General features: G+C 39.9%; 1 protein-coding gene and 1 long non-coding RNA gene across 4 annotated transcripts in view; one reads left to right on the top strand and one right to left on the bottom strand.

Annotated features, from left to right (window-relative positions):
- The window catches only part of AKAP11 (A-kinase anchoring protein 11), a 42,136-nt gene extending 30,806 nt beyond the window's left edge, over positions 1-11,330 (bottom strand). For all 3 annotated transcript variants that reach the window (XM_082075971.1, XM_082075972.1, XM_082075973.1), the window contains exons 1-3: positions 11,213-11,330; positions 5,824-5,931; positions 67-183 (exon numbers count right to left, since the gene is read on the bottom strand). In XM_082075971.1, the coding sequence (XP_081932097.1) occupies positions 67-183; positions 5,824-5,883 (177 nt within the window). In that variant the 5' untranslated portion in view covers positions 5,884-5,931; positions 11,213-11,330. The remainder of the gene's footprint in view (positions 1-66; positions 184-5,823; positions 5,932-11,212) is intronic.
- Positions 11,331-11,504: 174 nt separating this feature from the next.
- LOC309446490 lies at positions 11,505-17,918 on the top strand. The gene is made up of 3 exons (XR_014185465.1): positions 11,505-11,646; positions 15,034-15,113; positions 15,649-17,918. It is a non-coding gene; the product is annotated as an uncharacterized lncRNA (long non-coding RNA).
- Positions 17,919-24,223: the final 6,305 nt, after the last annotated feature.

The following is a 24,223-nucleotide window of genomic DNA, read 5'->3' as shown; positions in this document are numbered from 1 at the left end:
CTGCTTCAAGCTAAATAATATTTTCATAGCCATAATGTATATGTAAATGGTCAGGTTATGCCAAACCTCAATAAAATTATCTTGTTCTTCCCGATTTAGACATTCCTCTGCTGATACATTGCATAATTCTTTTCTGCTGTGTAGCAGTGACTTCATAGAGTGCAGTACACCTTCACCAAAACTCTGAAAAACAATGAGAAAAAAATATAAGACAAAAAAGATGCATTTTCAGTTTTGTATACATGGTTCATAAATCTAGCCCCTGCCCCCCACAGGTTTCCCTACTTGAAGTACTATTTCCAACTAATTTGTACATAAACCACCAAGTGTGAAGTTTAAATTTACTTCAGGACATGGAACTAAAACACATAAATTGTCTTCTTCAAGCAATATTTTCATTCCAAAGGAATTAAAGGACCGTTCTGTATTAAAAAAAAAAAAAACAAAACAAAACAAAAACAAAAAAACAGGGGAGAGCATGCAGACTTGGAAAAAAGAAACAGATAAATCCAAGCCCCATCTATTCCTTGCATCAAAGCCTGCATATGGAACTTTTCAATTGTTCTTTCCTTAAAAGGGATGAAGAGTAAATTTAGCCACGAAAAGTAATGGAGGTGGCTTCAAAATTCAGAGAGGAAGAAAACAAGCGAACAAACAAAAAAACCCAACAAAATCCACACACATTCTCCTTTCCAATTCCTTGAAGACTATGAAACAACTTTAACTTAATTCCATGTAAATACTTCTTGTAAACTTCCTTGTATTTACACTTACGGTGACACACAAGCACCCACAGATGGCTAAAAAAGGCTTAAGAATCTAAGACTTTCTCCCAGTGTAATAAAGTGCAACAAAACAAAAGAATTATCATCACTGGTATTTGAAGTCAAATAAAAGAAGACAGAACAATTACAAAAACTGGCTTGCTCAGCTTGTAAAAAAGACAACATCTTCTCAATTGTTTTAGGAAGTTAGCAGCCTTTTTTTTTGTCATCTTCTCTAGCAAGTGGCAAGATTAAAAAGAAAAACACGATCATGATATGGTTATGAATTGTTAATCCAGTTATTTATTCTCTACATAACTGTCCTGCTAAAAATGAAGTGAAAAATCCATGTGTCCAACTTATGACAAGTTATTTCAAATTTGCGTAGCTTCTTAAACAATAGCAGAAGTGCTAGATAGCCAAACTTAGTCAGAGAATGTTTTGCATTTATGATACTCGCACAGCAAAACCAATCCCTTTATGGTAAAAACTGATCCTACATATGACAGTTAAACCTCAATGATATTTTTTTTTCCCCTGTAGAAAAAATGGTATCAAGTACTACTACACGAGAAGCCCAATTATTACAGCATGGCCAGTGTCATCATACTTGTGCTCATTAGGAAAGTGTTCCTAGAACAGATAAAAGCAAAATACAAACTTTACTTCAGGATCCTTGAAATTACCAACATGTATTTCAGAATGTTAGCAAACACAGCTCAGACTACCACCTAGACAGCCAAGGCCAAGTGACTTTAAAGCAGTCAAAACAGTCATTTTTATGGCAAAGGAACATCTGAACTATTTTAAAAAGCATTTAAAGCAATTATTGGGTCATACGAAAAAAAATTTATGAACTGTCCATTTAATTTCTACTTTAATCTATCCCTTTGTCCCCGTATGTTCAGTTGCAATTTACCTCCCCACTTCAGCAATAGATCTTTGTACTTTCCGAAGTATGCTAACACTGTCTTTCTCTTTGAATCACTGTATCAACCAGATTTACAGGTGGCAGCAATACTAATATTGCTCAAAGACTCTCACAGTGATTCCAGTGATTCCCCCATTCATCTCATACAAAAGCAATTTCTGAAGTCAAGTGCACCTGTTGAAATGTCTCATTTTCAGCTTCTACAATAACTTCAGTCACAGCACTCAAAATCACACAATGTAACCTGCTAATTTTCTGCAACTAACAGTGATACAGCTTGAGAAGGGTTTATCTCTAGTAGTTTCTTCCCTAGTAGTTAGCTTTTCTAAAGCTACAGACTACTAAACATACTTTATTTATAAGCATGTATTTTTCCCTAGTTTAACATCCTGAAATAAAAAGCAGGATGGATAATGAGAAGAGGAGTATGGTATTAGCAGCTGCTATAGTTAAGGTGAAAGAAAATTCAAGATTTTGGATAATACAAAGTTGAAGTAGGAGAATAAAGATGCAATAATTGGAAAAAATCTCCTTCAGGTCTGGAAGAACCAGCACACAAGACTATATGTAGGTCTGGGAGCACACTGATGGTGGCACTATGTAACTGAAGAGATAGAATAATCATATTAATGAATATGGAAAAGAATAAACATGGAAAGAACAAAAAAAATAACTTACACAATATATACATAGGGAAAAGATCTCATCTATTCAGACTTCTATGGATTATTTACACCGAAACATATGAAGAGTTAACAAAACCGGAAAAAGAGTTTACTAAAAGAGCTGTTTCTGGAAAAGAATTTGCCTGAATGGAGTCAGCAACGGGTTTTTTGGATGATATAGTAGACGTAGGTCAATAACCAACTTCCCCCAAATTTATTGTGAGACTGAAGTCAAGCACCATCATAATTAATAAATGTAATGGGGGAGAAAAAAGTAAATCTGTAGATTAAATCTGATAATTCAAAGTAAGTAGGTGTCATTAGTTAAGAGGAAGAACACCATATCACACAGGAAGAACACGTTCAACATAAGAATATTTAAAATGCAACCATATTAAGTACGAAGTTATGTCCTTAGAAACTAAAAGCAAGCCTTAAAATAGACTTGCAAATTCACAAGCTGGGAAATAAGAGACCTGAGCTGACTCCTTGATCATTGTATAGTACTGAACGGTCAATACGATACAGCACTGAAAACAGCAAACATGACCCTAGTACACATCCTTTAGGGAGAGACTGACATCATCGGAGTCACTGAGAAGGACATCCGGTATAATTGCACATACAATATCATCCACATGTAAAAAGCAGATTAACTCACAACAAGCACAGAATTTAGGACTATGAAGGATAATCACTGGAATGCAGAAGCTTTCATACAGAAGCAGACTAAAACCTTAGTTTACACAGCTTCCAAAAACAAAGGCTAACAGAGGACAGACCACCAACTGTAAAAATATCACGAGGGTGAATATCAGTGAAAGAAAAAACTATTTAAGCTGACATCCGTGGGCAAACAGGTATAGATACGCTGTGAATAGCTTCAGCTTGCAATTCATAAGATTCTTAGCTATTACAGCAGCATGGTTCAAAATACCTAAAAACAACAGCAGGTTTGGGGGTTCTTTTTAATCTCCCCTACTTAATTGTGAGACTATATTTAATAACTTCTTCATATCCTTATCAAAATTGTGCTTGCAACAGCAAAGGACTGAACTCAATTTCAGAGAAATCTTCCTATCCAACAGACAACGAAAGCACATTCTCTCACAACCTCAGTCTAGGAGACACCCAACTACACTAAAAACTGAAAATCAGCAAGTCCCTGAGACTATTAGCCCCATTTAGGTAAGGACAAAAGGTCAACTTCAAGAAAAGGATGTAATTTGGTTTTATAAACAGTACAACTCATTCCAATATATCTCGACATATGAGCAAAAAATCCCAGGCAATCTATAAAGCTCTACTTGCTTGGTGTGTGTACTCCTTCCTCACAGAAATTCGGAAGTCACACGTCTGGCAAGAAATTCTATTTCAATAGTGAGCACAGATTTTGAACTTAATATCTCTTACTAGGGTAAAACCACAAATTATCCTCAAATGTGTACATAGTAAAACAGACCTAACGATGAAAACCCCTTTCATGCCTCTAGCTCAAACGAGCAATTCAAAGTTTTGCACTGTCCCCTATATGGTCAGCAAATCAAGAAGTCATTATTTAGGGATCCTTCACAGTACACTGGAGGTAATTCCATACTAATCAGTCTCATGAACTATTTTAAACAACTGCTCTCTAACGCTTGAAACAACTCACAAACCTGTAAGATGCCACAATCGGCAGAGAAGTCCAGTGCTGGAAAGGCATGCTTACTCTGCTCTTAAGTGACAAAACAGCTCTTTCTGATTTCATGTGCTGTAAGATTTAAACAGATTCAATATTCTGAAGTCATTTTTTAAAAATGTAAATGTAGGCTTTAAATGTGCATACCTTAACCAAGCACTGACTTTTGAGAGCTACTGCAACAATTCCTGTTAAGTATTATGAAGTGGACCTGAATCAGACCACAAACTGTGAATGAACAGAAAATAAAACTGTGTGATTCTGACCATCCAACTGCCAGGCTCTGTGAGAAAGAATGAAAGTTCCACACTCTAAGTAGCCACTCCTCAGGGATAAAACAAGAGGTGGCACCTACAGATCAAAACATTGGAATCTGGCTGTATGAAAGTGTATAATTTTGAGACACCTGAGAAGGGTCAAATTCATGTTCCCTAGAACCGTGCAGTCCAGAAAGCTTGATGGTATTAACAGAGCAATTCACAGAGCTAATATTTTAGGTAACCACTAGAATCAGTGAGAAATCACTGGTCACTGTCAGAAAGATGTTTCTGCAATCCAAGGGTCTGAAAACCAAGGGGGGTGCTGATTTATTTGTTTTGTTTTTTAAACTGAAGAGAAAAAATTGAAAAGTCCTTTAAAATACACTTTATATTCAGGTTAGGAATGCAAAATTACTTGACTGTAGTTTAAGAACTCTATTTCAGCTGGAGATTTCTCATAAACCCATAGAAGTTTTCATAATGTGTATCTTAAAGTGAGAGAATAAAATCTATAATTGCAATACAAACTGCTTAATGTATGGCAGTTAAAATTCTATATCAGGACCTGGCACAACTGACGAGCCTGGCAGCCCCATAATGCTTACCTTTGCCTTCAAACAGTTTCTACAGGACCTATACCACAGACAGTTTCTTTAAAACAACAAAAATCTGCTTATGGAATAAAAGAATGCAATTGCATGTGACAAGATACTTTCTTGCTTAGTTTCTTGAGGATTACACACACTCGTAAGTACAGAATTTATTATTAACCAGGAAAGACCTAGCAAAATACTCATCTGTATTCAATGATTATGACTGGATAAATAAATTTGTTCCTTCAGGAAAAATTGCAACTTTCATTTGAGCAAGTGCTTATAGAGGTTGCAAGAAAATTTCAGGAAGAGTATTTATGTTCTCCAAGCTAAAGGGATAAAATTTAAAAGAATAAGTAAATAAATACTGTAAAAAAATATGCATAGTAAGTACTACACATAATTCATTTTTCACCAAAGCACTGCCTAGAAGTTCATGTAAACACAAGGATAAGCCAGTCAAGAAAACAAAACCTAAAGATAAAGCTATCACAGTAAGTCCTAACACAGACTTTACAGAAAAGTTTTCAATTATTACATATAAACTTGAAAAATCTGTGCTCAAAATAAGTTATACTCCAAGTTTGTTGGAAAATTTTAGTAAATAAATACCTCGTGATTTCATCATATCACCTTAAAACAAATGGCAAACACTAAAGGCAAAAACATGCACGCCTTTCTCATATTATTCTGTTTCCTAGTTCAACTACACCAAATACGCCAAAGCACAAAGCAAAGGCAGCTTCTTTGCATCCGTGCAATGACAGGTAACCAAATTTAAAACATATTAAAAAAAACAAAACAAAACAAAACATCACCACCCCAAAAGCCCCAACCAAACCTACCAGTTCACTCAGTTCATTATTAGACTGTTGCAATAAAGATCAAAAAGCTCGCAAGTATATATATTTTTAAATGCAGATAATTACCTTTTTCACAGATATTCTTGGTTTTACACGATTGCCCTGAGTCCTGGCGTACACATCCATGACGCTACCAATCTCAGTATTTGAAGAAAGAAGTCAGCTCAAAAATACCTATGGAAAACATTTATAGTTGATTATTTTATGTTTCCCGATTTAAATTGAAAATGCAAGTAGACAAAACAAGAACCAATAAAAGCAATCAAGAAGCATTTTAAACCCAAGAAAGATTAAACAGCACACCATCCACAGCGACTGCTGCCTTTGAAAAAGTACTGCCTTAATGATTCTTAAAACAATGCACAAATGCAAAACGTGCCTTACAGTTAGTTCAAACATTTTTCTTTAACTAGATTTCAAGGCTGCATTGGGGGGGCAACATTACATGAAATATTATTTCACTATCCCTGATACTCTGATGAAGTTTATCAGCAAATTCCTGTACCATACAATGCACTGGAACTACCCTTCAACAGTCTTGATAGGAAAATGTATTAGTAATTCACTCAACCAACCAGCCCATTTATTTCTGTCAACCATAAGTGCTCCAGAGCGTCACATGTGACTCCTGCTTAGGCCAACATGTATCAACAATCTTGTTCTCTGGCACTGCTCTGGGCAGTCCCGTCTCTGCTCACAAAACACAGGGGACCAAAGATGCATTTACCAGAACTCTTACTTCACCAAAGTAGGTCAGAAGAGTTTCTGCTCAAGTCAGCCGCCCTTATGGATCTTTAGCCTCATTCTAACAGCAAGAACAAAACAAAATAAAACACAGCAATGAAATAAAAGTTTTTCAAGTTTCCCTGTTTAATCAGCAGCAACGGAAAGAAGCAGAATAACCTAGTTTGTTTCATTTATAATATTACATATATAATTATATATATTATAGTATAATAAATATATTATTATAATGTATAGTATAGTGTATAGTATAGGGTATTAATAAAAACAGAAAGCATGTGCTGGACTTTTAAGTTCTATGGAAGTTTTAATACTTCATCTTTTCCCACAGTCACACAATTTAGCCAGGAAAAAAACTCCTAGACAATCCAAAATAAACCAGGTAAGGAGCAAATGCTCATTAAAATTACTGCAAAATAAAAAATAAACACCAGAACACCAGAGTATAGGTCTCCTTTGCACAACTGACTGGCTTGATTTTCTCAATCTCGTCTCAAGCATATATTTAACATTTATATAAGAAAGAAATCTTTACATGGGTTTGTTCTTAAGTAAATGTAATTTAAATAAGAAGATGAGTAGTGGCATCAAGTAATTTTATTCTTCACCTTCCCCCCCAGCACCTATAAAAGTAAAACCTCCTCAATAATATAATAGCAAGATATTATTAGGTACATCTATTCGCATTTAACCTTGATTTCTGCTTTCCTTCATAAAGAGGAACTTGCTAGAATCTTAGAAAAAACAAATACACTATGTAAATAAACTGCATCACTTTAATCTCTGGGGCACAGCATGTCTCTTAATAGGATGCATGAGCCTGGAAAATTAAGACAATGACATGGAGTAGCTAGGTACATGTTAGACACATAATATATATTACATATAAATAAAATAAACACAAATAAAAAACTAAAATCATAGCTAATTTCTGAGGATGGTAGTTCAAAAAACATAATGATGCTTCTGTTGAGACTCGTGTTTAAAACAAAAAAGCCATGAAACAGTATCAAGCAAGAAAAAGAAACCCACCTCACTTGTCCCTACTGCTGTATCTTCAATGGCTAATCCACACTGTTAATCTGATCATATCAGGTAAATACTCTCAGACATATCCTTGTCCTAGGAAGAGCCAGCTAGTGGAAAAGCTGGTTTCTCACATAGGGTCAAATCAATAACCTGAGTTCTACATTTCTGGACTGATCGCTCCCTGCAGCAAAAGCCCAGCACAGCAAAATCACAGAGCTGATTTATCACCACCTTAGTTTACCCAGGTACAGTAGTCCAGAGTTACACCGCCTTCGGGTAGAAGGTTAAGTGCTTTCCTGTGGCATCAGCTAGTAAACGCTGGAGACCAAATCATGAACACAGAGCCACCTGCAGTGTCACCTACCTCAAGAAATTAACAGTTTTGTAAATCACAGTACAAAGACACTGAAAGATGTTGGACAGAAGCTGTATTGGTTTATCAACATAATATCACCATTCTGTCTTGCCTGTATCCTGTCCTGCAGTACTTGAATTATATAGGTTCTCTCCACCACGTATTGCATCTCAGGTCTCTATCATCCACCTCGGAGAAACCTGAAGGGTCCCATTTGTCCAACAGTGCAACACAACTTGAAAGTGTTCTTTTTAATGTATAGAACTACTATCCATTTTCAAAAGAACAATGCTCCAATAATCTGAGAAGTACCAAAACTTTTAAACTAACTGGAAAGGAAGTGAAAGCTCTGACAAACAAAACAGCGTGGAAATGTCCCATTTTTTGTGTAAATAAAACCAACCATTTAAAACAATTTTTACTTCTGCACATTGTATTTGACTATTAAATTTAATTTCCTCCTACTCTAAACTCAAACTAAAGGGGGAATAAATGGCAGAAGTATCAGATGTAAGAGGAAGAAGACCTTCATGTTACTGAATTACTGTGAGTAGATGCCAAAAAATAAAGAAAGAAACAAAATAACGGGAATACTGATAAACACCCACGTTAAGTTTAACCATCTCAACCTTTCTAGCAAGTTGGATCACCTTAAATCCATTTTTCCAGTGACTCCTCAAGGAACACCTTTCTCACCAGACCATGTAATAAGCATTTAGTTAGCTTTTCCGGTCTTGTTTGAATGTACGTAAGGAGCAAAATTACACAGCGAAATCAGCTTGAGGGAATCAAACAGGAATTTTGCCATGGATTTCACCTCTTTCTATAAATATATTCTACGCCTAAATTTCTTAAAAGTCAGTGTGCATTGAAAACCATTAGCTGACAGAAAGGAAGAACATTTATGTTTTGTCTGTAAAGCAAAAATGTGCCAAATAAATCTCTTAAATAGCTCTATGGGCATACGTGTATCTCTGCACAACTATGTTAAAGGTGTACAAGAACATGAGGAATTTGAACCAGATAGACAATATACTTGACTTATACATAATATTTTCTTATTAAATTATATTTCCAATAAAAGATTCTAGCTGAGGACAACAGTACATCTGTGATTATGTTTCAAGAACATATTTTTGCTGTAGTACTGTTACAAAAAAGAAATTTTTCTTTTCAAACAAAAGTACTTTGTCTTCAACACAATGACCTGAAGCAGCCAAAAGAACTTTGCTGATGATTTGCAAAAGTCAGAATTAATCAAATACTGAGCTGTGAAAGATTAATTCAAAATATCAAATTTTAAAATACTTTAAAACCAATATGCACTCTTTTGTAACCTTAGCAGAACAATTGCTATTGAAAACCAAATGAAACAAGCCTACACTGACAAGCAGGCAGAACAGTCTAACGGATCCTTTTCCATTTCTCATTTCAAGTAATATATCACTTTCACTAATTGGGTTGGCATCTTGACAAATTCTGTTTTATAAAATAACAAGTTGTGTCTACCACAGCCACATCCACACTAAGAAAAGAGGGTGGAGGGAAATACATCTGTGTTGGTCAGCATTAACGACAATTACAAAAGGCTGAATTTTCTTTCTCTTGTTTGGTTCTAACTATTTTACATTGTTTTTGTTACATAGAGGCATGACATGAATACCAAGCTTCACCAATTTCAGAAGAATCCTTCATTTTCTCTGCCTAGATCATTGTTAAAAATCATTGCCCCCGCTTTCCCTCCAACTCCTGGGTCTGGATTCTCAAGTACAGCTTGAGAAAAAAATTACTACTCGTTATACTAGAAATATCCATTAGTCTAGATTTTGTGGTTTGTGCAATTAACTTTGAGTTTCTGTACTTTATTTTGTTGTGTGTTTTGTACATAACACAACTAAACCAATTCAGTTGGTGGTGTATTATTTTCTAAGCAGTGGCATTTCCTCACACAATCTTACTTCCTCTTAGAGGGAATACCTTTTTTAGGAGGTACTTTTTTTTCAGATTACATCATAATAACAACAGAAAGAAGGAATAATCTAATCTTTACTATTATTTTTCCACAGAATAAGACTCTCCACCATTATACTTCTTCAACTGCCAACAGATTTCAAAGATTTCCCAAAGGATAAGAAATTAAAAGGCATCACCTAAGGTGGCATAATTCAATTACCATGCCTCAAAAAATCATCCTGCTTGCAGACCAAGAAACTCCCCTGGACAAACAAGGCTAACTGTACAATTCTGAAATAATCTTGCAAATGTGAAGCACCTTAAGACTCTTCTCAAGTGTAACATGGATAAATTAAGCATATTGCATTATACCATTGATTTCAGTACCACTGATCTTTCCCAGATATAATAGAACTTTTTTTCCCCTCCCTGTCTCACTCTGGTAATATCTCAGGGCTTCAATAAGAAGACTGATATCAAAATTATAGTTTATAACTGCCCCCCATCCCACTAGACTTCAGTCATAATTAAGAAAGCTCCTCAAAAGAGCCAAGAAAGTAAAGGAACAATACTTATTGTTCCTCCTCCCTTCACGGAGAAAAGGAATTGGGGGAGAACATGGGAAGGGAGGGGGAAGAGACGTTTTTAAAAAGCAAAATGTTGATAATCGGGTGAGCTTAATCTGTGCGTATCAAACACAAGCCAACCAACGCAGGAGGAAAGGCGAACTTATTTAGTCTCCGTGCATCATCATCACAACCACAAGCCAGCCCTCCAGCCCAGGCAGCAGCCAAGCTCCAGCCGAGGGGGTGAGCGGACCTCCCACCGAGGCGCCCCAGCCGCAAGGCCCCAGTCCAGGCCGCCGCGACTACCGAGGGGCACTGCGGGAAGGAAGCGGGGATGCTGTGAGCACCGCTCCGCGGGTCTCGGGGCCAAAGCGCCGCGTTAACCCCTGTGCCCCCACCCCTCCGAGGGTCTCGGGGCCAAAGCGCTGCGTTAAGCCCTGTACCACCCCGCTTCGTGGTGTGCTACACGGGCGGCCCCACCCGCGTCCTCTCCTCAGGTGTGTGCGCGCCGCCGCGGAGGACCCGCCGGGGCCGTGAAGGGCAGCGCTGCCCCAGGCCACACCGAGCCCGCTGGGGAGGTGCCAACAGCATCTCCTCTCCGCGGGGAATGCCAGCGGAGGATGCTCTGTCCCTCCTCCGCTCCCCACCTGTGGGAGCGAGCCCCGCCTGACAGGCCGGGAGGCTGCGCGCCGCCCTCAGCGCTGCCCCCCGCCCCGCGCGGGGACGGAAGCGCCGGGCCCCTCGCCCCCCAGCAGAGCAGCGGGGGACTGTTGGGCGAGATGGGGGATAGAACGGCGCGCCCCCGTACCTGACTGACTCTCAGTAACCGGCACCCGCAGCCATTTCACCGCCAAACGCAACGGACCGAGCGCCCGGCCCGCCGGCCCCGCCACCTCCGCGGCGCAGCGCCCTCCACCGCCCCGCCCCGCCCCGCCCCGCCCGCTCGGGCCCCGCCCCCGGCGCGCGCTACCGCTCTCGCGACGCTTCCCACCAACCGCATCCCCCCGCCCCGCACGCCCCCGCAGGGAAGGGAGGGGATAGGGAGGGAGCATCACGTGGTGGCTGCCGCCGCGCTCCCATTGGCGGAAACGAGAGGCCGTCCCGGAAGGGCAAGTGTAGAGTCTTGCATGTGGGCAGGAACAACCCCAGGTTCCAGTATAAGTTGGGGAAGGACCTGTTCGAGAGCAGCGTAAGGGAGAGGGACCTGGGGGTCCTGGTGGGCAGCAGGATGACTGTGAGCCGGTACTGTATCCTTGTGGCCAGGAAGGCCAATGGCATCCTGGGGTGTATTAGAAGGGGCGTGGTTAGTAGGTCCAGAGAGGTTCTCCTTCCCCTCTACTCTGCCCTGGTGAAACCCCACCTGGAATATTGTGTCCAGTTCTGGGCCCCTCAGTTCCAGAAGGACAGGGAACTGCTGGAGAGAGTCCAGTGCAGGGCAACAAAGATGATTAAGGGAGAGGAGCATCTCCCTTATGAGGAAAGGCTGAGGGAGCTGGGGCTCTTTAGCTTGGAGGAGACTGAGGGGTGACCTCATTAATGTTTATAAATATGTAAAGGGTGAGTGTCATGAGGATGGAGCCAGGCTCTTGGTGACAACCAATGACAGGACAAGGGGCAACAGGCACAGACTGAAGCACAGGAGCTTCCATATAAACATGAGGAGAAACTTCTTCTCAGTGAGGGTGCCAGAGCACTGGAACAGGCTGCCTGGGGAGTTGTGGAGTCTCCTTCTCTGGAGACATTCAAAACCCGCCTGGACACCTTCCTGTGCAACCTCACCTAGGCGTTCCTGCTCCAGCAGGGGGATTGGACTGGATGATCTTTCGAGGTCCCTTCCAATCCCTGACATTCTGTTATTCTGTGAAGGGACTCTGAGAGCACCAGGTCAGGTGTTTGCAGTGGCTTTTGGTTGTGCCTGTGCTCGCCGTTGGGGTAGCGCACGCTGTCCCTGGCCATTACATCTGTTACTCAGTGTGAGCGGGTTTGGGGCCGGCCCACGTGCAGCAGTCGCCTCACGGGAGCACAACTCAGCCTGTGCCCACCTGGCCATGACCGGGACAGCCCGTCTGTCCCTGCCAGGCCTGCTCTGCTGGGGCTCCTCGGGTGCTCTGAGTGAGTGGGGCTTAGGCCGGATGGAAGCGTTCCCCTCCCGCAGCACAGGCGCCAGGGAGCCTTTGCAGCCGCAGCAGCGTGGGATGGCACAGTCACAACCAGGATCTGTGCCGTGGCACAGGGCTTTGGCACTCTTCCCTGTGCCTGGCATGGTATTTCCAACCTTTGGAAAGGCTTCGGGAAGTTGTGTGCTAAGCTCCCAGGTGTACTGGGGAGTAGATTTGCGAGGCGTGTCTTTCCTGCCTAGTCACTTTGAGAGGGAGGCCTGACTTTGGGTTGATTGTGTAAGCGTCTCATTCCAGGCTTGTTATCCAGCCGGCTGGCTCAGCAGGGTAGATGGTTTAGAGGCTGGAGTCTGGTTTTAGTCAGATGAAGCGCAGACAGGAGACTGTCAAACCCTGTCTGAAACTCCTCTGATATTCCTCCTTTCTCCATTTTAAACTAGGTGCTGCCAGGTTTTGCTGTGCATCAGGTGTGCTATTTGCCATGTAGATGTAACACACTTATATGTGTATTTAAGTGTACATGGTGTTGGGACTAGGGTTTCTTTCAATTTGCATGGGAACAGTAGTTTCATGTAGCTTCCCAATGGTACTCCGTTTCAGCAGCAGTTCCTTCAGATACTAACCTGACAACAAGAAGGAGGACACAAGGAAGTGTGATGGATAGTACAATGTCAGCTAACAACTCTGTCCCTCCCCAAAAGAGAGACTCCCAGAATCCAGACACATCTTTCTGAGACTCAGCATATGAGAGTGAAGCTCAGGAGGAGGAACAACAATATAACCAGAGTTCCCCTGTGACTACAGGCATACGCAGGGCGGTGTGTGGGGTTGCAACAGCTTCTGGAAGACAGAAAAGAGCCCCAAAAGCTGAATTCAGCAAGAATCCAAAACTTAGTTTACCATGGGAGAGGGTAGGGAAGAAAAAAAAAAAAGAAAATTAAAAAATCATAAAAATATGCGTTGTAGCTTTTTTTCAGCACTGGGGGATTTCACAGTCTAACCTGCCCACTTTGCAGAGAGAAAGACAGACAAAATGGAGAGAAACTACCCAGGCTTTCTTCTAAGTTGAATTTTTCTTCTGGGTACCACCTGAGCTGTGTAAAAAGGATATGGGAATTTTTTCGACTATTTTCTGGATAATTCCTGCTTCTGCCTAGCTTCTGTTTTTACTTAAGCTGTGGCTTTATTTCTCCTTACTACTTGATCATAGGCTGTTTCTGGGCTGTGTAATCATTTTAGATGTTCTAGAAGTCAGAGGATGCGTATTCACTCATTTGCCAACAGGCAGAGAAACTACATTTTTATTTATCCTAAAAAATAATCAACTCTGCTTTGAAGCCCACAAACCATGCACAGACTAGGTAGATAAAAGATTACTTGTTCTGAATTGTGTCACAGTGTTAGCTAAGTGTGACAAATAAAAGGTTTCTTGTATTCCCAGGGAGTGCAGCTCCCGATGGAATGGTGAGAAAGTAAAAGAATGGTAGAATCAAATTTAACTCAAGTTAGTCATCATTTCAGTGCCCACTGAGACCAGCCTGGCTTGGAAATACACTGTCATTTGAGTAAAGAAATTTTAACAGTTTTGCACTTCTTTGGTTAACCAAAAAAATACCGCATTTTGACCAACTCCTTCTTTCAAAATACTTCTCAGATTTTTTAAAATACAAAAAATGCTATAAGAGGGTTTTGTTGTTTTTCATGTATCAAGACTTACAGTAAGTGAAAAATTTCCAAAACAGAATAGATCTGGAAACAACGTAAACATGAGAAAGCATGCTTTAAAAAGAAATTCAAGCCTTTTATTCCCTTTGTTTTATAATTCCCCTTAGACCATTCGGAATAATGAGTTCCTATGGCTCCCTGCCAAAACCTTGGAAAAAAAATCAAGTTTTACTCTCATCAGGAAACTATGAAACATAACACACAGCACGCCATTGTTTGTCAGAAAAAAATGGGGGTTTATGTAATAATAAAAATGGGGATAGCTTTGAAATAGTGATTTGTAAATACATTTATTTATTTATTTATTACAATTGGTTTAAATACTGCCTATGTAAAAACACAGGAAACTTGGCCAGTCAGCCAACATTTCCTAACATTTATATTAATTACAAAGAGCTAGAGTATTGGTTTCTGGGTTCTGGTATTTTGTGTCCTGTTCAGTTTTATGTTTTTCAGGGCAGAGCCTGGCCAGTTGGAGCCTGTCTCACTATCCCCAGCCGGGGAGCAGCGTAAACCAGGGGCAGCCCCAGCCCGGGGTGTCAGGCACCTGTGGGGACAGGGACAGGTCAAGGCCAGGCTGGGACATCAGTCCATGTGTGGGGGTCAGGATTGGGTCTGCTGAGAGGAACCAGCATCAGGCGAAGCTGACTGGGCAGGGCCATGCACCTGTAGTATTTTCTGCCTGCTCTTTTGGTGTGAAAAATGAGCATCTTGGGATTCTTTTTGTCAGAACTACTGTCATGTCCCTGGTAGTAACCTGAGTCACTGTCTGCACCTGTCTTTTAAGCTTGATATTTTCAGGATCACTGGCTTGGAGCAACTTGTTGAAAGAAAATCTCTGGCTGACTTGTTTGGCATCTCTCTAAGGTACTAAATGCCAGTTCTGTAAAAGGACATTAAGAACTAGTCTGTGACTTTATATCTGGTTTTCATCCATTTTCTCTCTAGTCTCTTACTTAGATATTTTCCTTTGTACATGAAAGCTACACAGTTGCATACTTGTGTCAGTGTTGTGGGTTTGGTTTTGTTTTGTTTTTATGATCCTGCCTCTGAAAAATGTCCCTCTATAATCACAACTTAATAAAGTTCAGGCAAGACTTTAAATTACAACAAATAACACTGATGTAATTTATAATAATACAGGTTGCCTTCTCAAAGGCAGGTAGGTAATTTATAGTCTTCATATTCCTGCCTTTAGCAGGAGGCATAGCACACGCTTCTTGTTTCAAGAGCTGAGTAAGCCTTTCCATTGATCCCCTTGCAGCAAGCTGGTAAGGATCTGCTGTGCTTGAAACTATTTCTGCCCACCCCCCCAAAATCTAGAGCTCATAATGTAATAATTTCTTTAATGACTATTAGTGGCTTATCTGTTTATATAATAACACACCCTTCTGCTCCCCAGCCCAGCTATCTGTTTCTACATCTGCACTGCTGCTGGACTGTGCCAGAATGAACATTTGTGAAATTAAGCAGTAAATGAGATTGAACTGAGAAGACCAGAAAACAACCTGCTTTCCTTCCTTTTTGCTGATCCAGTTCGCCAACATAATAAATGTGTCAGCGTGGCACTGGGGATAGTGCAGTGACAGCTGAAAATGGAAACAGCTTAAATTGGCTTGTTCTGCCACCAAGAGCATACCCCTGTGTTGACTTGCATCGCCGTTTAGACCCTGTTCAGTGTCTCCTTGAAGATGCTCTTGACACACCTACCAGCTACAAAACTGGAACTCTTCATTCAAGTGCACAAGTTCATTAGTCATCCTGTCATTAATCTTTGGCCTGGGCTGGACCATGGTGTTTGTCTCTGACAAGGATTTGGTTTATGGTGTCATGGTGTAATGTGATGGCATTTTCTGGTTTCTTTTCACTGCATGTTTCACAAATCTGTTGTTTCCAGTGACCTGTTTGAGAAGTCATTTTTATTTGCATTTATTTGTATATTGACTCAATTTTTCAACAGTGAAAACCTAATAATCTTTATATGTATAAGTATGTTGCAGCTATTACTTTTCTTTCCCAGAAGCTTAACCTGTAACCTATGTAAGTCCTTATCCAAAACAGTATGCATTAAGTGTGTAATCCACAGACTGTATACTGAATTTATCCCTCAGGTGGCCAGTTATGTCCTGCTGACAGATAAGTTCTCAGAGCCAATTTACTAGGCTTTTTAATGCAAAATGGAAAGTGTCACAAACGAACCTTATGAAAAGATGTATTGTGCTGCATAGGGATGGTTTCAGATGCAATGAGATTCTTACCCAAAGCCTTGGAAGGCTCTCTGGATTCACATCCTTTCTGTGCATTGTGTTTATTTAGAGGATGCGATAATGCCGTCGCTACGTTACACAAGAGTGTACAATAATAAGTGGAGCTGGCTGGGAAGCGAAATTTTTATTCTACAGGAAATTCCAGCTTGTCAATATTTTGTTTCATGGAGCGCTGGAACAAAACACATTGGCTCTGCAGCCTTTCTGGCAAAAATGGGACAATCTATTTCTTTGCCAGCTGACAAGTCTGGGGAGCCAAGAAAGCAACTGAGCAGTCGGCATATTGCCAGGGAGCTAAATAGCTGGTCAGCTGAGCTACAGGGAGCAGCCAGCTTGGTTGGATTTCTGGCCAGCGACCACGACCAGATTGTGGCTTAAGCTTCTGTAGAAAGTTATAATGGACAATCCAGTGATTCCAATGCCAATCTGTTCAATTAGGGAATGTTCAAACACCCTCTCAATAACTGACTACTGTCAGAAAAGAATGTAACTCTACTGCACTTTGGATTCCTGATGGATTTATTCAGTTTCTGCCTTGTGATTTATGCTCACATTTATTGCTAGAATGAGCTGATTAAATCAATGAATTTTTTCTTAAGGATCAGAGATGATACCCAAGCCCATAAGGGAGTTTTCAGGGTGTCTGTCACTGATAGTTTTATGACTATTGTTGTTTAAACAGTCTTGAATGCCAAGAATACCTAATAGTATCTTGTGTATGCCTGCTAAGCAGCTGGTACAGTTACTGTAGACAGTACACTATTAGATTGAAATAAATTCTTCTGTCTGATTTCAGATAAGACACAGTCTCTTTGTCTTCAGTCCGTACTTGTGAGTGAATTTAAGTTAGGATAAAATTGCCAAAAATGCAGTAATGAGGCAAATATATCTTCTGAACTAGGTAAATATACTGATCTTTACTGGGTGTTCGGTAATGTTGAGGTCAGCACCAACACAGAGAGCGCCCTTCTTTGTGAGAACAAGCTGTGCTCAAGTGCGAGGTTTGCTGAATGTAACCTTAGGTATTACTGCAGAATTCTGGCATTTTTCCAGTTATCTTTCCCTTTTGGTGTTTTTTGGAGAAGATATTGGACAAGTTTGTAAACAGAATTGTATCTTTGTGTTCCTACAGTTTATGATTATGATGTTGTCATAAAAGGTATCAGCTGCTTTTTTCAAGTGTTTAGGTAATTTCTGTTGCAGGGTAAATCTCATAGTTTCATAAATCTGCAGATGCTGTATACTCTGTACTCTTCTCTCATTTGTTAGCAGCCAGTTGATGCATATACTTCCTGTTTAAAGCCCAGAGATGTCATATACCATCATTACTTCAACTGCGGTAACTCCAGGGAACAATGAATTCCCTTGTAAATGCTTAGTGGTAATTAAATTTTCTGCAACTTCATCTGTTTAAGTAGTCTCTAATACTCCTGCTGTGAAATCAGAGGAACAACAGATGCTTTACTGAGCTACGTTTCAAGTCTTCTTCCTGCTGCATGTAAATAAACCTCTTATTTTCTCTCTCAAATTCAAGTGCTGCAAAGATGCTACAGCAGTCTTAGTGAATCCCATCCTCTAACCATTTGGATCCCAAGTGAATTTTGTGGCAGTTGCTCTGCTTTTCATTGACCTTTATGTTTTCTATGCATGGCCCAGTTTATTGCTGTTTTTACAGAGCTTACTCTTGAACTGGAAATCATTTGCACTGTGAGTCTTTTCCTACAATGAAAATAGTTTAATGTACTGATCATGGTGTGCTTCTTCATTTCTGGTGGATTTGTTATGCAGTTTGCTGTGCAGTGCTGCAATGTATCTTAAAATGTGCTCTTCATCTCAGATGCAATAACTTGAGCATATGTTTAAGGTTTCAGTCAGTCTTAATCAATATGTCTGTTTGGATTGCCTGGTTTTATGTTCCACACATAAGTAACTGCTGCCATGTGTCATTTAAGTCTCTCTGATTCTTAATTTCCTCAGTGTTGCCACATACTCAGAGATTACTTCATTTCCTCCCTGATTCAGTATCTAAAAGAAATGCTCTTTAAACATGAGTGCATTTTAATGAAAGTGTTATTGTCTTTTCCATCAAAATATTGAAGGGAAACTACCAAATCCTTACAAGCGCTTGGTGGCATCTTTTCAGCAATAATAGAAGTATTCTTAGCTTCTCCCAAACATCATTTTCAGTTCTCTCTCTCAAAAAAAAGAAAGAAACTAGGAGTGACGAGGAATCAGTCACTTAAGACAAGCTGGGAGTGCCTCACTCCTCCATCCACGTGGTTGTATGAAAGTTCACTGTCTTACAAAGAGCCCCAAAAAGGCTTGTGTCATAGAGAGGGAATTATTACCTTGGGAGGCTGGCATTGTGAAAAATGGACGCTGTAACATGCCCTTTGGGGACCTCTTTGCAAATTCCTGTTTGAAGGTGGAAAATTTGGGCCAAAATGAAACAAATCATAGAAATGCCTGAAAGAAAGACTGTGAGTTCTTCCCTAGTGCTGTAAGGTTTCTGACTGACTGTTTCCGAGCTACCCTTGCTCAAGGGTATTTCATTTTCCCAATAAATCTTTTCCAGGAAAAAGCTCAGAAGAGTTACCTTTACATGGCCTGTTGAGAACCAAATAAGTTAAATTTTTCAGTTGTCACTGAAGATGATCAGAGCAGAAATGTAGAATATAAACAATGTCTGAAATGTCTTTCCAGAATACATCTTGTTTAGCTGAATGATCAGGAGTGATGACTACACCACATACTCCTAGTGTACAGCATCTGGAATCTGTTGGGTCAGTAATGGAATGGGCAGGGTAATGATAAACCACGCCTGAGTCTAAATAGGAATGATTTTTAAAAACTCTGCTTCTGGGGGTATGTGGATAATGATCACAGTAATGTCTATAATATTCTGTCATTAAGTCAAGGTGCAGCTTGAAAAAAAGCAAGCGTGGCACTTTCTGGAAGAAGTAGCTCCATGATTTTGCTTTGACCAGTAAGACATGAGCAGAATGTAGCTTCTAAGAACAAGTCTTCCTATTTCTTTGTTGCAAAAATGTGACACACAGAAAATGCATTATCTGTTGGCAGAGCAACACAAATGTTCTACACTATTAACAATAGTTATACCTCCCTAGATTATGACAGTAAATTTTCAAGAGTCAAATGTAGCTTAAAATTATACATCTTGGTAAGACCATGTATTACTGGGTACTTTAGACCGTATACCAATTATCTATTAGTTGTTATTTTAATTAACAAAAATAAATCTTAAGTTTGTTGAAAGTCTCTTCTTTGTGGCCGCTGATGCCTTAAAGCCATGGAAATATATATATTAAAAACCTAAAACATTTTTCAGTGCTGAAAAGGGAATAACCCATTGTCTGCTTGCTCAGTTTTAAGAAACTGCATGAGGAATATTTGAAAATTTAATAAAGTCTATTAAAATTGTTTGAATAATTTGTCATAAGTTAAAACTGATAAGACACAGTGCTATCCATAAATGAACGGAAAATGAGAATTTATATTTGCTTTCAGATAATTGCCCAGGTCACATCCTGCATAATAAAGCAGATGTGCTATAGATAAGTCAGAATTTGATCCTGAAAGCTGTGTTGTAAAAGTATTACTTTTTTTTTTTCCTTATCTGCCAGCAAAGTTTCCAGAATTACCAGCAGCTTTTCATTTCATCAGCTTTGAATACATGGAAATGTCGAGGCCTGTCCCTGGAAGATGGTTATCTTGAGAGATTGCGGTCAAAAGGTTCCTTAAGTGTTTTCCTGCTACTAAAAGTTAGGTAAGGATTTTATGTTCTTTAGGGGCAGTGAAGGTGTGGTACAGGAAAGAAAATAGTGTCTGAAACCTCTATAATTGTAATATTTCTTTGCTTTCTGCTAAAATGTCTATGATAGTCATAAGCGTAGGACCGTCTCATCCTTTACGAGCTGAAGTTAATAGTATAATAAAGTCACAGAAGGGTAAGTTACAATAATGTACTGATAATGGATTCTTTAGTAATACACCCTTTAAAACACATCATACCAAAGGAGAAAAATTGAAGTGGATTTCATTTCCCCTACAAGCCTTACTTTACCATTTTTATATCAGGAAATGAAGTTACATTAATCTGATTTAGCTTATTCATCAGCAAAATTACGTTGATTTTTCAGGGCATTGAAAGCACTTTTTTTTCAGTGGTTGAAAACTGTTATGAATGGTTTGTGTGGCGAAGAACTTCAGGGTTTCAAAAGAATCACTGTGGAGTTTGCATGGGGCTTTTGTTAGGAAACAGGGTAATGCTTGGTTTTTCGATCCTATTTCTCTCAGGCTCTGGCAAGGCAGGTTTGGCTGAAGGGGCACGTTCTTCTCTTGCCTCCTTCATCATCCATAGAGGGGGAACCCTTTGGAGCTTTGCAGCTTTGAATGGCTGGTTTTCCTTATCAAAAAATAGAGGGTTTTTTATGAGGCACAAAAGTCTACTGCTGATACACCTGATAGCTAATGTGCCATGGGGGAAGAGCCTAAACCTGAGAAATGGGAAATGTGCCAGGATCTAGATTGTAGCCTCTTTTTTGTTGTTGTTTTTTAATTCAAGGCATTTATTTTGTCCCCTTCTATCTCAGGTGTGCTGGGGGAGGATAATCTTCTATGTAAGTGCACTTGAAAAGACTGCAGAAACCTGATATATATTGATGGTGTTAAGGCAGGTTTTCTAAGTTTCAGGTGTGCAGCTGCTAAGTTTTAAGATACTATTAAAAAAACTGCGATTAATATTTATAGTTAGTTTAAATAATTAATTGGGACTCAGCGTGGCTAAGTGGCATTTCTGAGTGTAGTATATATGTGCATGTGAGAGAAAAATACACACTGTGCTAGGAAGAGTCTCTCATTTGCATTTAAATAAAATAACGTGGGTGTTTCCCAGTTGTGTGCTGGAAAGATAATGATGCACACTGCAGGTGAAGGAGGCTTGTCAGAGCTAGGACTGCTGCTCACATTGTTGACTGAGGAAGAGAGTACCATATAGACTGACCATTGTGGTCCCTCAGTCTTCAGAAGCATCTGGAAGAAGTCAGAAAGTAAACCTACAGAAAATGAACTTAAAGAAAGTGAATTTAAAGCGACTGTGCACCGCACCCTCCTCCCTCTGTGCTCCAAAGTGCTTCAAAAATTCTCCACACATAGTGATCTAGGGCAGTCCTGAGGTGGTAGTGTACAGACCTTTCTAAAGTACGTCTTGATTCATTAGAAAGAAAAACGTGATTTAAAAATACTAATGTACTGCTAAAGGACTACTGGATCTTTTTGGAGTATATTCATTATATGAAAAACTCTCCAACATTTATCTGAAGTGTGATCATGCTTGCCTCTCTTTTCATTCAACAACCTTTTACCATGGATGATATAGAACTAATGCGAGATGATAGTCAAAAGTAAAGCTCTGCCAACGGGACAAAGCATTTAGGGGCACGATTACAGATATTTTGTCCATCTTTGTACTGTTTTCACCAGTCCCCAACTATGTAGTCAGTTTGACATAATAGGTCTCCTTTGAAATATTTGACAAGAAGCTGCAGTAGTACATAGTACAGTTAGCCACATTTCTCTTGAAGCATGCAAAGTTTGCTTTAAAATGCAGAGACTTTCTGTAATTTTCTGAAATTTGTGACCTAAAGAAGCTCATTTAGACCTCTTATTCTATTAAATTTCCTACCACCATGGAAATGTCAACATTTCCATGCCAGATCCAACAGTCCAGCCCATTTTCTGCCTCTGTAGTTAACAAAAGTTGTGCTACGTGAAGATGCATGTTATTCAATGGAAACCAAATATAGAAAACAATTATTTATATCTTCTGACACTTAATAATTTTCTCAAGATTTACAGTCTGAGAGACACGATTTCTACAAATGTTCTTGTTAGTGATACAGATCTGATCTTCTCGCTAGTGTTAAATTTCCTTTTTTTTTAATGAAAGTGGAAGTTCTGCAGTGTCAAATACGTTGGCATCCATGCAGGGCTGAATTTAGCTATGCGATACCATATACAGGGCTGAATAGCTCAGTGTTTACAGTTCTTACATGTGCACAAAAAGCACCAAACTCACCTCTCACTCGAAATCACCAAGAGATTTATCCAATTCATCTGATGCAAAATTCAGACAGGATTGACCATCAGCAGAGTTTAGACACACCATGAAAAGTGCCATAGGATCTTTAGTGACCACAAATAGTTGGGTTTTCTCCTTCTGTCTCAGTGGGAGGAGGAAGGAAATCTCCAGCAAAATGCTGGGATGATAAGGTATCATCTTCCTGGGACACTGGTTATGTGTCAAATCAGCTACAGCATTAGTAACATCATTCCAAGCTGTGCTTTTCAGCTTTCTTTGGAGATGTCACATTTCGGTATGGAAACTACTTAGCTCATGGGTTTTTAATAGCACTTTTAAAGGACTGAGGCTTTTTCTCTCCTCTAGCAGTGCGTTGGTATCATTTTGGAGAAGAAGTTGTCAGTGTTTCCACTTTAATTGTGTTGTTCTCTGTAGAACCTGAGTGTGCAGTTTCTGCCAGCTTGCCAGGGGTGGAAGGGTAATATCGTGCTCTCTTTCACTTTTGTCATTCCTCTCTTCTGCCGGTACCACCTCCTCCTCGGGCCAGCCCTGGTGCTAGATCCTTCTGTCCCTCCATTTAGTTCATGAGCCCAGCAGATCCCTACCACGTTGTATGTTTTGGTCGTGGACTCTTCTTGACCATGTTAGGGAGTTAAACTGGTTGGCAGAGAGGTCTGACAAAAACCAGTGCTGGAGCTAAGTCAGTAGCAGAGAGCAAGACAGAGAACAGGCGTGTGAAATCACGACCTAAAATTTCTGTCCTTTCAAGTTGCACTATAGCATAACTTATAGTATGTCTGGAAAAGCAGGTGAGCAGCTCCCTGGTTTGAAGGGAGTGCAAATGAGGGAGCAAACCAGGCTCTTTGCAGTAGGTTTCTCACTGAGATGGAGCTCTGCAAGCACTAGATGGCCTGCTTTTAAAGGGAATGAGAAATGTCATCTGTTTGTGTGCAAGAGAGGATGAAAAAGTACGATTTACACAAGTTAGGCATCTGCTTTATTATAAATCATGCTATTCTGTAGTGAATTCAGGGAATATCAGTTTATTATGGTGCTGTGGAATCACATAATATTGTACTTACTTCATAAATATTAGAAGTGATTTGTCAGATTGTTTAGATGTAGGATCAAGTTAATAAATGAAACCTATCCATGTACAGGCTCTTGCTGTACTTTAGTTTAAACTTCTTCCGTAGTGATGTAGTTGAATTACTTCATACTTGCTGACAGATGCAGTTACTGCAGCTCAGCTGATGTGGTATCCTGTGACCTGATCGTGAGTATGAGCCATTGGAGATTATATTTTCAACTCAACAAACAGCAATGGCGGTGGTTAAGGATTAATTCTGTATACCGAATATCATCTCTGTTTTCAAAGTGCATTTCTACATCCCCATACCCAATCCAGACTCAACACATCTGTAAAATGACAGTCATATGCTTGAAGGAAGAGACACCACGAGTGTTTGGTGTTGGATGCCCTCAAAGACACTGAGGGCCAAGACTGAGATGCAGCTGCCCTGCAAAGTGTGGTGTTATCAGCAGGTGTTTTGCTCCAGTTTTATATTTAACTATGAAAAGGGGAGAGCAAGAGAAAAAGTGAAGACATG

Source organism: Streptopelia decaocto, assembly GCF_964273445.1.
Source record: "Streptopelia decaocto genome assembly, chromosome: 1".
NCBI lineage: Eukaryota > Metazoa > Chordata > Aves > Columbiformes > Columbidae > Streptopelia > Streptopelia decaocto.
Note: the sequence above shows the minus strand (reverse complement) of the source record. Positions and strands in the feature narration are given on the sequence as shown.